The following is a 16413-nucleotide window of genomic DNA, read 5'->3' as shown; positions in this document are numbered from 1 at the left end:
CTACCTAGACTGGGCACATATACCCCCCTGGCTACCTAGACTGGGCACATATACCCCCCTGGCTACCTAGACTGGGCACATATACCCCCTGGCTACCTAAACTGGGCATATATACCCCCTGGCTACCTAAACTGGGCACATATACCCCCTGGCTACCTAAACTGGGCACATATACCCCCTGGCTACCTATACTGGGCACATATACCCCCCTGGCTACCTAGACTGGGCACATATACCCCCTGGCTACCTAGACTGTCCACATATACCCCCTGGCTACCTAGACTGGGCGCATATACCCCCTGGCTACATATGCTGGGCACATATACCCCCTGGCTACATATGCTGGGCACATATACCCCCTGGCTACATATGCTGGGCACATATACCCCCTGGCTACATATGCTGGGCACATATACCCCCTGGCTACATATGCTGGGCACATATACCCCCTGGCTACATATGCTGGGCACATATACCCCCTGGCTACATATGCTGGGCACATATACCCCCTGGCTACATATGCTGGGCACATATACCCCCTGGCTACATATGCTGGGCACATATACCCCCTGGCTACATATGCTGGGCACATATACCCCCTGGCTACATATGCTGGGCACATATACCCCCTGGCTACATATGCTGGGCACATATACCCCCTGGCTACATATGCTGGGCACATATACCCCCTGGCTACATATGCTGGGCACATATACCCCCTGGCTACATATGCTGGGCACATATACCCCCTGGCTACATATGCTGGGCACATATACCCCTGCCTACATATACTGAGGACATATACCCCTGCCTACATATACTGGGGACATATACCCCTGCCTACATATACTTGGGACATATACCCCTGCCTACATATACTGGGGACATATATCCCTGGTTATATATTCTGGGGACACTGGCTGTTCGTCATTATGTGCATTTACTGGTGAAAATCTGTCTCTTATTATGTGCATTTGCTGGTGAAAAGCTGTCTCTTCTGTGCATTTGCTGGTGAAAAGCTGTGTCTTCTGTGCATTTGCTGGTGAAAAGCTGTGTCTTCTGTGCATTTGCTGGTGGAAAGCTGTCTCTTCTGCGCATTTGCTGGTGAAAAGCTGTCTCTTCTGTGCATTTGCTGGTGAAAAGCTGTCTCTTCTGTGCATTTGCTGGTGAAAAGCTGTCTCTTCTGTGCATTTGCTGGTGAAAAGCGGTCTCTTGTTATGTGCACTTACTGGTGAAAAGCGGTATCTTGTTATGTGCACTTACTGGTGAAAAGCGGTCTCTTGTTATGTGCATTTACTGGTGAAAAGCGGTCTCTTGTTATGTGCATTTACATGGGGAAAAGCGGTCTCTTGTTATGTGCATTTACATGGGGAAAAGCGGTCTCTTATGTGCATTTACTGGTGAAAAGCGGTCTCTTGCTATGTGCATTTACATGGGGAAAAGCTGTCTCTTATGTGCATTTAGTGGGGGAATTTTGTCAGTAAAAAATCTTTTGTCAGTAAATTTTTAGGTATTTGTCAGTAAAAATAACGTGAAAGGGTGGCAACACTGGCAGGCTGCGTGGCACAACGGGAAAGATACAGGCAGCCCACCTTGGGCTTGGCAGGGGGAGGAGCCGACGTCAGCGAGCGAGAGTAGGGTGGCCGCAGGCAGCCATAAATACGCAGTGTGTGACTGCGTCGCACTCGCAGAGCCTCTCAGCCTGAGTCAGTCCAGAGACTAGCAGACTCGCAGGAAGCCAAAGCCAGCCAGGAGCAAGCCCATGGAAGAGGGGTAGGAATGGGGTATCACATGCATGCGTAAAGAGGTGGAAGGTGTGGGTGTGATTAGGCAGGACGTGGGTGTGGTTATGTGGTTGGGCGCGGTTAATTTAACCACTCCCATAGGCGCCAGAGGAAATCTTGCACCCAGGTGCCAGGCACCCCAGGCTCACCCCTGGGCAGCTGGTATTATTTAAAACAAATAAATATGGCAGCCACCACATGCTTCTCACTTTAGGTTCCCTTTAAGTCAGGACATCCAATCCAATTAAGCACAGTATGTACCATGAGACCATTTAAAATGAAACAACTTTGAAAATGAATATTAAAGCTCATAAACGCATGCAAATGCAACCATGTGCACAGAAACTCCAGACATCCAACAGTCCAAGTAGAATTTTAAATGCATGTATTCATTACTTAAAATACATGGCGGTTGGTTCCTCTAGCTTCAGTTTACTTCCTCCTGAGATAACAGCGCGATTTTACTAAAGAGAAAGCTATCCAGAGACTCCTCTCCCTTAGGGCACAACAAAACTTTGTGCCCTGATCACCTGACCTCGCCCCCCTCCTCCGTCTTTTCACAGATGAACTCTTTGTGGCCTGCACCACAGCACTAAATCTGAAAAGTATTATCTGTTATATGATCCTGATTAGTGTTTAAAAATATTTAACCCTGCCCCCACCCTGCCCAGTGTATTTTTAAACAAGGTTACAAGAGAGTGCAGTGAAAAATGATTTCAGGCATGGCAAGGTAATGAGATGAACATATACAGTACATTTTAAAAACACAATGAGGGAAGGTGTTGGAAGGGTAAAATGCTTTATAATACTCCAAGCAGAGAGGAACTGTTGCTGCAGTGCTGGCCACAAAGATTTAATCACAGCACAGGGAGAAAGTGGATGAGATTCAGGTGAACTGCTTATGTTGTAAAAAGCAACTCCCTGTCTATTAGCAACAAGGAGCTAGTGGCCCAAGGCAGAAACCAGCACCCTGGTATTTTAAATAAATTTATTGCAAAAACAAAACAAAAAAAGACATACGATGCCCAATACTTTGTGCATTGAAAATAAATGCTATTTTATTATCATAAACATTAAAAAGGAAGGCTGAACTATAGCTTTTACCACTTATCAAAAAATAGCATTCTAAATGCCTGAATTATGGGAGGGTAAAGCTCATGACAGTACTATAACCCTCCAAACTTTGCTCCATATCATTTATAACCTGCCTCTGTCAATCACTTCTTGCTATATGTCACTTTTAAGGACTGTCCGGATTTTGGACCATGAACTTTTTACACCAAGAGAGCTCACTTTCCAAGAAATGAAATTCCCCATGCATCCATATTCACAGCATTGGTTCCTAGAAGCATTTTACTGCATTTGGCATCCAAAAGTCATTTATAGCCAGTGTGAACGTCATTCTGTTTTTTTGTTTCCAGAAATAAGAGCCTGGACATGACAGCACAAAGTCCATCCAATTTGTGATCTCAGAGTGTTAAGAGATGCTAGCTCAGTTTGTACTCGGATGTCATTAGAATACTGTACATAAAGATTTTTTAAGAATTTGAACTGTGAAAATGATTTAGCTACCGCTCTCCAGTAAATTTAAATTTTTCTGAAAGATTAATTAGGCTGAGATAGATTTAAAAAAAATATTTCTGACTACTGCAAAAATATTATCATTAGCAAATGCAGCTAATCCTAATTTTCTGTTCAGACAAGATTCTGCTTCTCTGGTTACAGGCTACTTAACCTGAACCTGGCCTCAATTTTCCGAACGATTTCTGATTCTATTCCGTTATCTTTTCTTATCTATTTCCATTCACTTCTATGAGAAATCGATCAGAAAAACGATCAAAAACAAGATCAGACATGTTGGAAATTATCTATTGAACCATCTATCTGATGAAAAAAACGTATGGTGTATTCCCAGCATTAGATCATTAGACCTGAACTTCCTGAAGCAGTTCTGCATTGTGGCCACTGCCATCAGCAGCTGGAGTATTTCAGAAAGTCTAATACTAAGAAAAAATCTTTCTGTCTTCCAGTACAGTAAGAGTTATAAAAATCTAGAACTGTAATCTATGCAAATGAGCTTGTCCATAAGCTTGTAGAATGTAGACTGGTTTCCTGAAAAAAGTAAATAGAAACCTAAAGACTGTTACTTATATGAGAGCGCACGCGGGGGAGTTGGGGTCGTGTTGGTTCAGATAAGGTTTCAGTCCAAGAATGTTCAAAGGGTGGATTCTAAACTGCAGCTGTGACAGCCTTTTGCCATCTTAAAAAATGAACCCATTTAACTTTAAATAAAATATGAGACTAATCCTAACATTTGTATAGCGCTTTTCTCCTGGTGGACTCAAAGCTCTCAAGAGCTGCAGCCACTAAGGGCGCACTCAAGGAGTCACCCTGCAGTGTTAAGTAGTCTTGCTCAATGTCTTCTTGCTGAATAGGTCCCATGTCAACGGCAGAGCTTTTAACCAGTACGCTATCCGGCCACTACACACTATCCAGCCACTACTCATCTCTATGTTACTAATGTTTTATTTACCATTAGTACTACACATACAATTATTATCCCATATGTTTATTTTTGCTTCAGGTCCACTTTAAAACAAAAAAACAACAACAAAAAAAAAACACCTTTTTTTCTAAACTAAGTTTAGATATGCTTTACATTTAAGTGCATGTTTTATACAATAACACCAGTTTATATAACAGAAGAGAAGAGTCGAGTGCCCCCTATTCAATGAACTTTTCTCCTGATTTTTTGAAACAGGTTTATACACCTTATTAATACACCATCTTTTAAACCCCAGCAAGCAAGAAAATACTCAGGATAGATTTGATATTACTTTATCTACTTCTAAGTTACTGTATATTCCGGCGTATAACCCAGAAAAGTTGAGGGTCGTCTTATACGCCGGGTGTCATCTTATAGGGTGGGTGCTGAATCATCCAAGCCGGACTGGAGAATCTGAAGTGGCCGCATACGGTGGAGGGAGCTCAAAAACATCCGCAGCCGCATCCCCACGGTATGCAGCGACCATATGAAAGCAGCAAGAGCAGTGCTGTACAAGTATGGTAGAAGAAAATCCACTCACCAGGATTCCTGGAAAGAAGTGACTTAACATGGTCCTGTTGACAAGGTGAGGGGGCACCTCACTGGGAAGGTGTAAGTGAAGGGTGGAGCAAGCTGCAGGCGTCCAGGACACCCAGGACATGGGAAAAAGAGAGCGGCACTGTGTCCAGAAAAACACTCCTCTTTCAGCCATCTGGCCCGCCCTTGCATCCTATAACCGTAACTCCTTCTCTGCCTCTCAGATCTCACTCCTGAGGACTGCAGTGAAGCGACGCAGGTGCGCATGTGCGAGATCTGAGAGGCAGAGAGGAAGGTAATAGTACTGTATACAAGGGCGGGCCAGACGGGTGAAAGAGTCATGTTTGCACTTCCACTCTGATAGACTTGGAGACAGGGATAGCTGATCAATCCAAGCAGGCTTTGCATACAACAACAAGCCAATGGCTGGTAAGGTACATTGCTTGCCGTGTTTGGCTGGCTGTTGTATACTGAGTACCACATACAGTACAGCACCAGTATCTGTACCTGTTTATACAGTATAGCACCAGTACATACAGTACAGTATACAAATGTCTAAAAGTCAAGAGGGGTAGTCTTATAGGGCGAGTATATCCTAAAATGTATATTTTAACTGGAAAAGTTGGGGGTCGTCTTATATGCCGGAATATACGGGTACTTTTATTATTTTCTCAGATAAGAGGAAAAATTATCTCCTGGGAAAAATTTCAGGAGGAAAGTTAACTGAATGGGGTGAAGAGGTGTGTGTGTGTGGTTTAATTGAGGATATTGCCATGATATATATATATATATATTATATATATATATATATATATATATATATATATATATATATATGTATATGTATATATATATATATATGTGTATATATATATATATATATATATATATATATATATATATATATATATATATATATATAGTGTTTTTTAATGCTTAAACCAAGATCACTAACGTAAAACTGGGTATCCTGAATAATTTACAACATTTGACTACGTCTTGTCTGTAGGGTGCTTCTTTAAGGTACAGGATTAGTAATGTAGATCATAGATATAGGACATATCGTGTTTTAGTGGAAGTTTAATTTCTAACGGGGGTAAGCATAGCACAGTAGTGACTTCTGTCTCCAGGGCCTCAGTGGTTACAGGCTGATATAGCGATAATGCCACAGCTGATTCAGTGCCCACAGCAACCCCTTATGCCACGCCACCTGTTTCATCCTGCACATTATGAACTTAGCAAATATTTGACACGTCCATTAAAGATCAAACCATCAAGAAAATAAAATCAGACAACACCACATGTAAAGCTGTTCCAGAAAAGGGAAATTAAATTTGATGACGTTTTTATGTAACAATAAACAGCAAATCTAATCACTTGCACAGTCTGGTAGTCAGGTACAGTAGGTTTCATTTTTCATTATAAACTGGGAGGAATACATTTTTTTTTTCCAGTAAAAGTTCAGGTCTTTCAGAAACACTTTGCAGGCCGTGATGCCAAGCCCTGTGATTCCAAGAGACGTGTACCCTGTGGAGACTTGCACTGCTGGCAGATTAGAGCTTAGCACCAGCCGTGTCCTGACTGGAAACTTACAGCATAGGAACCTGCAGGGAATGTGCAGAAATAACAAATGCTGTGCTGGAATACATAATTGTATTATTCTCTCCTGAGCGGCACTGGAAACTTGAAATGAGTTGGAGAATAAGCCATGAAAGCTTATCCCACTCCCTAACACACGTCTTGGAAATGATTCATTGTGAGGAGGGAAAATGGCACCTTAGTGTCACATTGTTCACTCTGAACATGATTCATTCTGATTGCCTCCCTGGAATCACTCAGGGTGAGTCAGGTCCTTGGAGCTTCTTTATTATTAGATGAATCAGCGTTGATCAGTCTGAGCCTTTAGTAATCTGCTGGATTTGTATGGGACTTGCACAAGGGCTCCTAATACAGCAAACCGAAAGATGACACAACATTTGACCTTTACAAATGCGGTAATCACTTCTAATAAGTTATTTATGGTTTTAAATTAAATAGATAAACGTAAATGCCATCCAAAAACGTCCCGAGCCCATACAGATTTACTTGTATCCTAAGGCGCACCAATGCAAACTCCATTTCTAATTCACTAAAATATTATATTTTATTATCGATTTGATTGATTTGCTTGACATAATTACCTTACTTAAATGTTTAAAAGGTGCCGGTTTGATGCTCCTGGCCTCTGCCAGATGAGTGCAGTATCTCTGGACAGTTCTATCTACTGCATGTATACTGAAAGTTGTGGCAAGCTGCTCAGAGGTGGATAAGGTTTCTCATGCCCTATCTGGTATGTGAAACTCTCTGTAGGTGGCCTATCCCATACTTAAAGCAAATCTGAAGTAAAGAAAATAAAAATACTAATATCAGTAGAGGATTCTCCAGAAGCTTCCCCGATCCTTTTTGACTCTCGCGCTGCGGACTGGGACCCTCTTCTTTTTGAGGGCCGTGCTACTCCCCGGGTATAAGCGAAGCTGCACTGTGCCTGCACAAGTCTCGGCCGTGCCTGAGGTGTAGCATGAAGACCCTCATGCATGAATTTAAAAAGCTGTGCATGGGCAACTTCGTGCTACTGTGCGGCATGCCCAGGGCTTGCGTAGCTGCACTCCTATACAGAGAGGAGGTGGCTACAAGTAACATATTTAACAGTATTGTCGAATATGTTTTGAGTTACCCAGTGCTGGAATGGAGGGGTGCAAGAAGATTGGGGAAGCATCTAGACCAGGGGTAGGGATCCTATGGCTCGGGAGCCAGTTGTGGCTCTTTTGATGGCTACATCTGGCTCACAGACAAATCAGTAGGGGTTGATTCACTAGGCTACACTCAGTGGCGGCCGTGCAGGCCGTGCCGCCGCACAAGGGCCCCTGAAGTTCCGTTGCTTCAGGGGCCCATTAAGTATTTTTTTTTATATTTTTTTTTATTTTTTCCCTGGGGGGCCCCCGACTCCTATCCTCCCTCCCTCCCCTCGGGGGGCCCCCCTCCCAGTATGCGTGGCGGGAGAGCAGCAAATACAGGATGTCTCCGGGGCTCCAGGCAGGAGCTAGAGGCTCAGCGGCCGCTTGGTCTCCGATGTCTCCATCTCCATATATGGTTCGCTACTAAACCAGGAAGTAGCGAGCAGTATACAGAGTTGGAGACATATTGGAAACCAAGCGGCTGAGCCTCTAGCGCCTGCCTAGAGCCCCGGAGACTTCCTGTATTTGCCACTCTCCCGCCGCGCATACCGGGAGGGGGGCCCCCCGGGTTGAGGAAGGGGGGAGGATAGGAGTCGGGCCCCCCACCCGGATAGCTACCCACCCGCCCGGCTACCTACCTACCTACCCACCCGGCTACCTAACCCCCTACCTACCCACCCACCCACCCACCCACCAGGCTTCCTACCTACCTACCCACCCACCCGGCTACCTACCTACCCACCAGGCTACCTACCCACCCGGCTACCTACCTACCTACCCACCCGGCTACCTACCTAACCACCCACCCGGCTACCTACCTACCTACCCACCCGGCTACCTAACCACCTACCTACCCACCCACCAGGCTTCCTACCTACCTACCCACCCACCCACCCAGCTACCTACCCACCCACCAGGCTACCTACCCACCCGGCTACCTACCTACCTACCCGGCTACCTACCTAACCACCCACCCGGCTACCTACCTACCTACCTACCGGGCTAGTTACCAACCCACCCACCAGGCTACCTACCCACCTGGCTACCCACCCACCAGGCTGCCTACCTACCTACCCACCCACCAGGCTACCTACCTACCTACCGGGCTAGTTACCAACCCACCCACCAGGCTACCTACCCACCTGGCTACTTACCCACCAGGCTACCCACCCACCAGGCTACCTACCCACCCGGCTACCTAAAGGCTACCTACCCACCCACCAGGCTACCTACCCACCCACCAGGCTACCTACCCACCCATCTACCCAGCCACCCACCCGGCTACCTACCCACCCACCAGGCTACCTACCTACCCACCCACCAGGCTACCTACCTACCCACCCACCCACCAGGCTACCTACCCACCCGGCTACCCACCCACCAGGCTACCTACCCACCCAGCTAACCAGCCACCCACCGGGTACCTACCCACCTGGCTAAGGGCTACCTACCTACCCACCCGGCTGCCTACCTACCTACCTACCCCACCAGGCTACCTATCCACCCAACCACCCATGGGAGCTGCACGCCAGATGGAGGCTGGGACAGGAGTTCTGCTGCTGCAGGTGAGTAAATGTTTTTGTTTTTTTATTTATATTAGCAGGTGTATGTTCTCGGCAGGTCTGCCACATGATTGCAAGTATTTTCTGGGCATATCTGCCGACATGATTGCACGTATTTTCTGGGCATATCTGCCGACATGATTGCACGTATTTTCTAGGCATATCTGCCGACATGATTGCACGTATTTTCTGGGCATATCTGCCGACATGATTGCACGTATTTTCTGGGCATATCCGCCGACATGATTGCGCGTATTTTCTGGGCATATCCGCCGACATGATTGCACGTATTTTCTGGGCATATCCGCCGACATGATTGCACATATTTTCTGGGCATATCCGCCGACATGATTGCACGTATTTTCTGGGCATATCCGCCGACATGATTGCACGTATTTTCTGGGCATATCTGCCGACATGATTGCACGTATTTTCTGGGCATATCTGCCGACATGATGTGTATTTTCTTGAGAAAACCTGCACAATTATGTGAATTTTCTGGGGAAAGGGTCACCAAAACTTGGGCCCACTGTCTTTGCGTTGCACTTTTCAAGGGAACCTGAGGTGAGAATAATCTTGAGGCTGCCATATTTCTCTTCTTTTAAGAAATACCAGTTGCCTGGCTGCCGTGCTGGTCCTCTGCCTCTTATTCTTTCAACCATAGACCCTGAACAAGCATGGTCAGGGGTTTCTGACAATATTGTCAGAACTGAGAAGATTAGCTGCATGCTTGTTGCTGGTGTAATTCAGTTTATTACTGCAGCCAAATAGATCAGCAGGGCCGCCAGGCAACTAGTATTGTTTAAAAGGAAATAAACCCTCACCCCGGGTTCGCTTTAAATTACAGTTAGCTCCGCCCTCATCCAGTCATTGCCACGCCCTTTTTTGCCGCAGCGCGACGCGCCGCAGGTTCTGTCCACACCTAATTTTTGCCGCGGCCCATTTTTTTCCGCAGGTCGTAGGGGCCCGCAATTGCAATTTTGCACAGGGGCCCACTGCTGGCTGTGTCCGCCACTGGCTACACTGCTCAAGCAGCGCAGCTTAGTGTGGCAGCGCAAGTAAAATTTTCAAAGTAGGCTTGCTACTGCTGTACCCCAAAACGAACAGCTGCTCCAATTTTCCCAATCTGGACCCCGTCAGGTCCAGTGACTTTGTAGGACAAGATCCCCGCACTTTGATTGGCCCAATAGGCTGCCTGTCACTTGACAGGCAGCCTATTGGGCCAAAGTGTGCGGATCTTGTCCTACAAAGTGAATCAACCCCCAAGTCAGCTAGCTAATTGTACAAGCTGTTAGTCGGTATTTCTCCTGTCTGGCTCTCGGAGAAATTGCTGATGTTGCTGAAACCCAAGAGAAGCTTAAAGAGAACCTGAACTGAAAATAAAAAGTCAAAATAACCTTACACAGGTCATACTTACTTCCTGTGTAGTCTACTTCTCAATCTCTTTCACTTCTCCTGCATCCTGTTTGTCTTCTGTGATCAATGGAATTCTACGCCCTCCATTTAAAAAATGTCCATTACCCCATAACAGCTTCCTGGTCAGCACACTGTAATATCACCCACTTGAGCCATAGGGAAACATGGACATTACCTTGCACATTCAGTTGTAACTGACAGCTGCTGATATATAACTGACAGCAACTGGTATATTTCAGTTCTGACAAAATATTGTCAGAACTGGAAGGGATCACTGTAAGAAGCAAATGGTGAGCTTCTGAGAGGAACTGAAGATGAGGTTAGTATGTAATATTTATTTGCAGCTACGTCATGTGTTTATTTGAAATAATTTTACTTGCTTCAGGTTACCTTTAAGACGTGTCCGACACTTCCACTGTCCGGAGGATCAACTATGTACACATCACCAAGGCAACAGGGACGTGAGCCCTACTGTCCCAGTTTGAAACATATTGTATGGCTCTCATGGAATTACATTTTAAAATATGTGGTGTTTATGGCTCTCTCAGCCAAAAAAGGTCCCTGACCCCTGATCTAGATTATCCAGAAGTTTCAATCTACTGAGATATCTGGCTTTTTTTTTCTTTATAGGACTACAGGTATCCTTTAAATCATCAATTCAATTCCTCTGCACTTAATGCAACTTTATTTCAAATGAATTATGCACAACACTGTTTGCTCGCAACAGTTCAAAGATTCTCATGGACTGATAGCGGTCTACTCACGTCTAGCCAGCCTTAGCCACACCCCTTTAGTCACATGAGCATGGATGGAGGAGAGCAACTGCTGTCAGGTGAAGTCATCCCTATCTGCTGAGTCCTAGCCTATCATGACTTCAGACTGGCAGGGAGGGGGGAGGGGGGGGGGGCATGCGGTAAGCAGGGAGATGGAAATTGCTGTTTATTCATTCTGGTTATTCAGCAGAAACAGCATTATTTTTACAAAACTTTTTTATGCATACGGTAATTCATATGAAACAATGTCTGTTTAAATGCATGTATGTAAAATATGCCTGAACTTTGGCTTTAAAGAACTATAGTTTCTTGTCACAATAAACTATATAATTACACATTTGTTAAATAATCTGTAATTGTAGGTCATGTTTTCTATATGTTATAATACTGCATTTCACCTATGGATGTTACAGTGAGGCAGGGGTCACACTTGTCAGCTTTCGTGCGCTTTTTCTGCACAGAAAAACTGATTTCAGCTGAGAATTCATGTCAATGGGCTTGGTCAAACTTGAATGCAGATTTTGTGCGCAGAACAAAAACTGACATCCTGCAGCATAATTCTCCACATTTTGTCAGTTTTCTCTATTAATTACATTAACTGCTGTGAAAAAAAACACACTTGTTTTTCTGCATACAAATGCAAAAAAAAAAAAACAACAGGCAAGTTTGACGCTTGTCTTTCAGTTTTCTACACTTTTCAGAAAACTGAAAGACAAGCGTGACCCCTGCCTGAGACATTCTGAGCGAGAACAGTCATGTTATACAGGTTATGGGAGGTGTCAGATCTAAAGAGTGGCAAGGTCTAAAGCAGGGGTGTCTAACACGATCATGTAAGGGGACAAAATCTAAAACATAGTCTAAGGCTCAGTTCAGATCCGGCCGTATGGCTCCGGTTTCCGTTCCACTGGACGGACAAAAAAATGCAGCAGGACCCAATTTTCCTGACCGTTTCGCTCAGTGGAAAGGAAACGGAAGGTTTTGCAGCAAAATAGGAACCAATGAAAACGGACATGTTACAGCACACTGGCTGTAAAAACGGACTGTTTTCCCAGATCCAGATAGCTGGATCCATACGGCCTGATCCGGGAAAAAACGCAGATGTGAACCGAGCCTAAGCGAGTCAAATTGTTTACCTCTGTCACAAAAATCTTAAAATTTAAAATACATGTAAACATACACAAATAAGAAGTACTTTTCTTACAGAGTAAAATAAGCCATACATTACTTTTCTCCTGTTGCTGTCACTTACACTAAGTAGTAGAAATATGACATTACCGACAGGTTCTGAACTAGCCCATATTCTCATGGGGGGTTCTCAGGGTTTTCTTTATTTTTAAAAGCACTTAGTGAAACAACTATTACAGTGGGATGCGAAAGTTTGGGCAACCTTGTTAATCGTCACGATTTTCCTGTATAAATCGTTGGTTGTTATGATAAAAAATGTCAGTTAAATATATCATCTAGGCTAGGAGACACATACAGTAATATGTGAGAAGTGAAAAGAAGTTTATTGGATTTACAGAAAGTGCGCAATAATTCTATCTAAATTAGGCAGGTGCATAAATGTGGTCATTTTATAGATTCCAAAACCTTTAGAACTAGTTATTGGAACTCAAATTAGCTTGGTAAGCTCAATGACCCTTGACCTACATACACCAGTAAATACAATTATGAGAAAAAGCCAATTGTAAGTTTCCCTCCTCTTTTAATTTTCTCCAAAGAGTAGCAACATGGATCTGTCTCAAAAGAACTCTCAAATGACCTGAAGACAAAGATTGTTCACCATCATGGTTTAGGGGAAGGATACAGCAAGCTGTCTCAGAGATTTCAGATGTCTGTTTTCACAGTTAGGAACATATTGAGGAAATGGAAGACCACATGCTCAGTTCAAGTTAAGGCTCAAAGTGAAAAATCTCAGATAGACAGAAGCGACGAATGGTGAGAACAGTCAGAGTAAACCCACAGACCAGCACCAAAGACCTACAACATCATCTTGCTGCAGATGGAGTCACTGTGCATCGTTCAACCATTTGGAGCACTTTACACAAAGGGATGCTGTATGCGAGAGTGATGCAGAGGAAGCCTTTTCTCTGTCCACAACACAAACAGAGCCACTTGAGGTATGATAAAGTACATTTGGACAAGCCAGCTTAATTTTGGAATAAGGTGCTGTGGACTGATGAAACTAAAATTGAGTTATTTGGGTATAACAAGAGGCGTTATGCATGGAGGAAAAATAACACAGCATTCCAAGAAAAACACCTGCTACCTACAGTAAAATATGGTGGGGTGTTCCATCATGCTGAGGGGCTGTGTGGCCAGTGCAGGGACTGGGAATATTGTCAAAGTTGAGGAATGCATGGATTCCACTCAGTATCAGCAGATTCTGGAGACCAATGTCCAGGAATCAGTGACAAAGCTGAAGCTGCACCGGGGATGGATCTTTCAACAAGACAACGACCCTAAACACTGCTCAAAATCCACTAAGGCATTCATGCAGAGGAACAAGTACATTGTTCTGGAATGGTCATCTCAGTCCCCAGACCTGAATATAATTGAAAATCTGTGGTATGAGTTAAAGAGAGCTGTCCATGCTTGGAAGCCTTCAAACCTGAATAAACTAGAGATGTTTTGTAAAGAGTAATGGTCCAAAATACCTTCAACCGCAATCCAGACTCTCATTGGAACCTACAGGAAGCGTTAAGAGGCTGTAATTTCTGCAAAAGAAGGATCTACTTGATATTGATTTCATTTATTTTTTGTGGTGCCCACATTTATGCACCTGCCTAATTTTGTTTAAAAAATTATTGCACACTTTCTATAAATCCAATAAACTTAATTTCTCTTCTCAAATATCACTGTGTGTGTCTCCTATATGATATACTTAACTGACATTTTTTATTGTAACACCCAATGATTTATACAGGAAGGTTGCCCAAACTTTCGCATCCCACTGTATCTGGTCAAATAAAAAATATCAGTTGACTTCATCTCTATCCTGAATGCTTTGTAACACTTTGATACACGCAATGCTTACCTGTACTACATACATGAAGTTTAGAAACTACTTACTGGCTTTTTTCGGGCATTTCATGCACTTGCTGAAACCCCAGGAAGTCCCCACTGTTCCGCAACAGTCTTCTTGCTTCGAAAGTCCTGGGAGAGGCTTTCCACACTGGTGAAAGAAAGATAACTTAGTTAGTTCATTGACTTCGAAAGTGAGACAACGCAATCCTGAGTATAACAGAAACAGCAATGTTGGTGGTGGTGGGGGGAGAGCCTAATAATGAAATGTGACTAAAAAGAGAAAATAGAAGTCAAGGGAACAAACATGTAGTCATGTGATCAAATATGCAGTCTAGGTGTGATAGGAGATTGATGGTTTTAGTGAATTGAGTCTAATAGCCAAGTAAAAGATACCATAAATCGTGTTTCTTACTTCTCAAAACACTACAAGAATCAAACTTCTAAATCAAGCCAATGACACGCTAAAATGAATGAATGCTTTTAAGACCTTTTAATACTGTTGAGGAAAGTTATAGATGCCAACATGCATAATAACTTAACTTCAGGCAGTCACACTACCAGACTCTTTTTACAATTATACAGATGTCTGCGGTTTAATGGGAAAACCAGGTTTGGAGGAAGACCATAAATTTTACAAGTATTTACAGAAAGTTACATTAACTGCAGATGGTATAGAATTCAACTGCCAGTCAAGCAGTGCAGCTATGTTATGTCTATATGACAGCTATATTTCAGTTATTAAGATGTACAAATCTAGTCAGCTGGTCCAAATGGCTTCAGCTTGTGTGAGCAAGAATGCCATATCCCTGTATAGAACAGAGATCTGCTGGACCACTGCTCTACAGCAGACAGATCAATTGGAAAGGCTACAAAACGTCTTCCAACCATTACCATAACTAAGCAGTGCTAGCAGTATCTAGTTTATTAACGATTAAAGATTTTCGGGAGATCCGACCATATTTATCGAATTGCTGTATTATTGGATCATTTTATTGTATTGTGTGTGGCCACCTTTAGTCTAATTAAACCTTACGGGCACTGCAGTTGTCCTTGGTAGGCTTTGGGGCTCCATATCAATACAGTGGTTGGGGCCCCATATAAATCTTGCACGGGGTCCCAAGCTCCTTTGTTACGCCACTTGTGAACAGCTTCTCACTGACTGTAATATATCCATAACTGCAGAGAAGTATCTTAATGGTGTAACCAATTGGTTGGTCCAGTCTGCTGTGAGAGTCTACAGATGAAGTTTCAATGAACCTCTTACAACCTCCACCAGGACAAAGGGATTTATAAGGAAATTATTTGATATAATCAGTTACAATCAATTGAAGGGATTACAAAGACATGCAGTGAGCACTCTACTATTCCTGGAGTGCCATTTTAAGGAACGAACCCCTTTTTCTTAAAGCACACCTGAACCGAGAGGTATGTGGAGGCTGCCATATTTATTTATTTATTTTAAGATAATACAAATTGCCTGGCTGTCCTACTATTCCTGTGGGCCAGATTTATCAAGAGTGTCTGAGACAAAATATTGGTAGGTTTTTAGAAATTCATGCAGAACTGTCTCAGGCATCTTAAGAAATCATTAGAGCAGATTCCTTCTAAAACTGTTGTAAAATAGGAGGAGCTAGGAAGGTCTCTCAGACAGTGCAGTGTGTGAGGGGAATTGCTGTTGCTGAGGTAACCAACACACCTGCTGTATTGATAGCAGCAGGCTCTGAGGAGGAATTCAGCAGGGGGAGGAGCACATCACAAATCATGTCTAGACTGCACTCTGCAGAACTACTATCAAGTACTTCTTAATCTGCGCCAGTTTAGGGATGGATTTGCACTTTTCTTAACTGTAGTGCAGCTCTAGAAATTCATGCTAAATTGCCACTATTACCTAGGATTTAAAAAGGTTCTTATTATCATATGCTGGTTAGAACAGATTAAGAAGAAAAAACTCGGTAATGTGTTGATAAATCTCCCCCTCTGACTATAATACATTTATAAGCAAAAGTACAGAGGCACCAGTAGTGTAAAATTTAATAAAAGGTTTAAAAATAGGGA

At 43.5% G+C, this 16413-nt stretch overlaps 1 protein-coding gene across 4 annotated transcripts in view; it reads right to left on the bottom strand.

Annotated features, from left to right (window-relative positions):
* LTBP1 (latent transforming growth factor beta binding protein 1) overlaps positions 1 to 16413 on the bottom strand; it is a 264927-nt gene that overhangs the window by 179660 nt on the left and 68854 nt on the right. For all 4 annotated transcript variants that reach the window (XM_068232113.1, XM_068232115.1, XM_068232116.1 and 1 more), the window contains one exon: positions 14404 to 14506. In XM_068232113.1, coding sequence (XP_068088214.1) covers positions 14404 to 14506 — 103 coding nt within the window. The remainder of the gene's footprint in view (positions 1 to 14403; positions 14507 to 16413) is intronic.

Source organism: Hyperolius riggenbachi, chromosome 4 (genome assembly GCF_040937935.1).
Source record: "Hyperolius riggenbachi isolate aHypRig1 chromosome 4, aHypRig1.pri, whole genome shotgun sequence".
In the NCBI taxonomy this organism is placed as follows: Eukaryota; Metazoa; Chordata; class Amphibia; order Anura; family Hyperoliidae; genus Hyperolius; species Hyperolius riggenbachi.
Note: the sequence above shows the minus strand (reverse complement) of the source record. Positions and strands in the feature narration are given on the sequence as shown.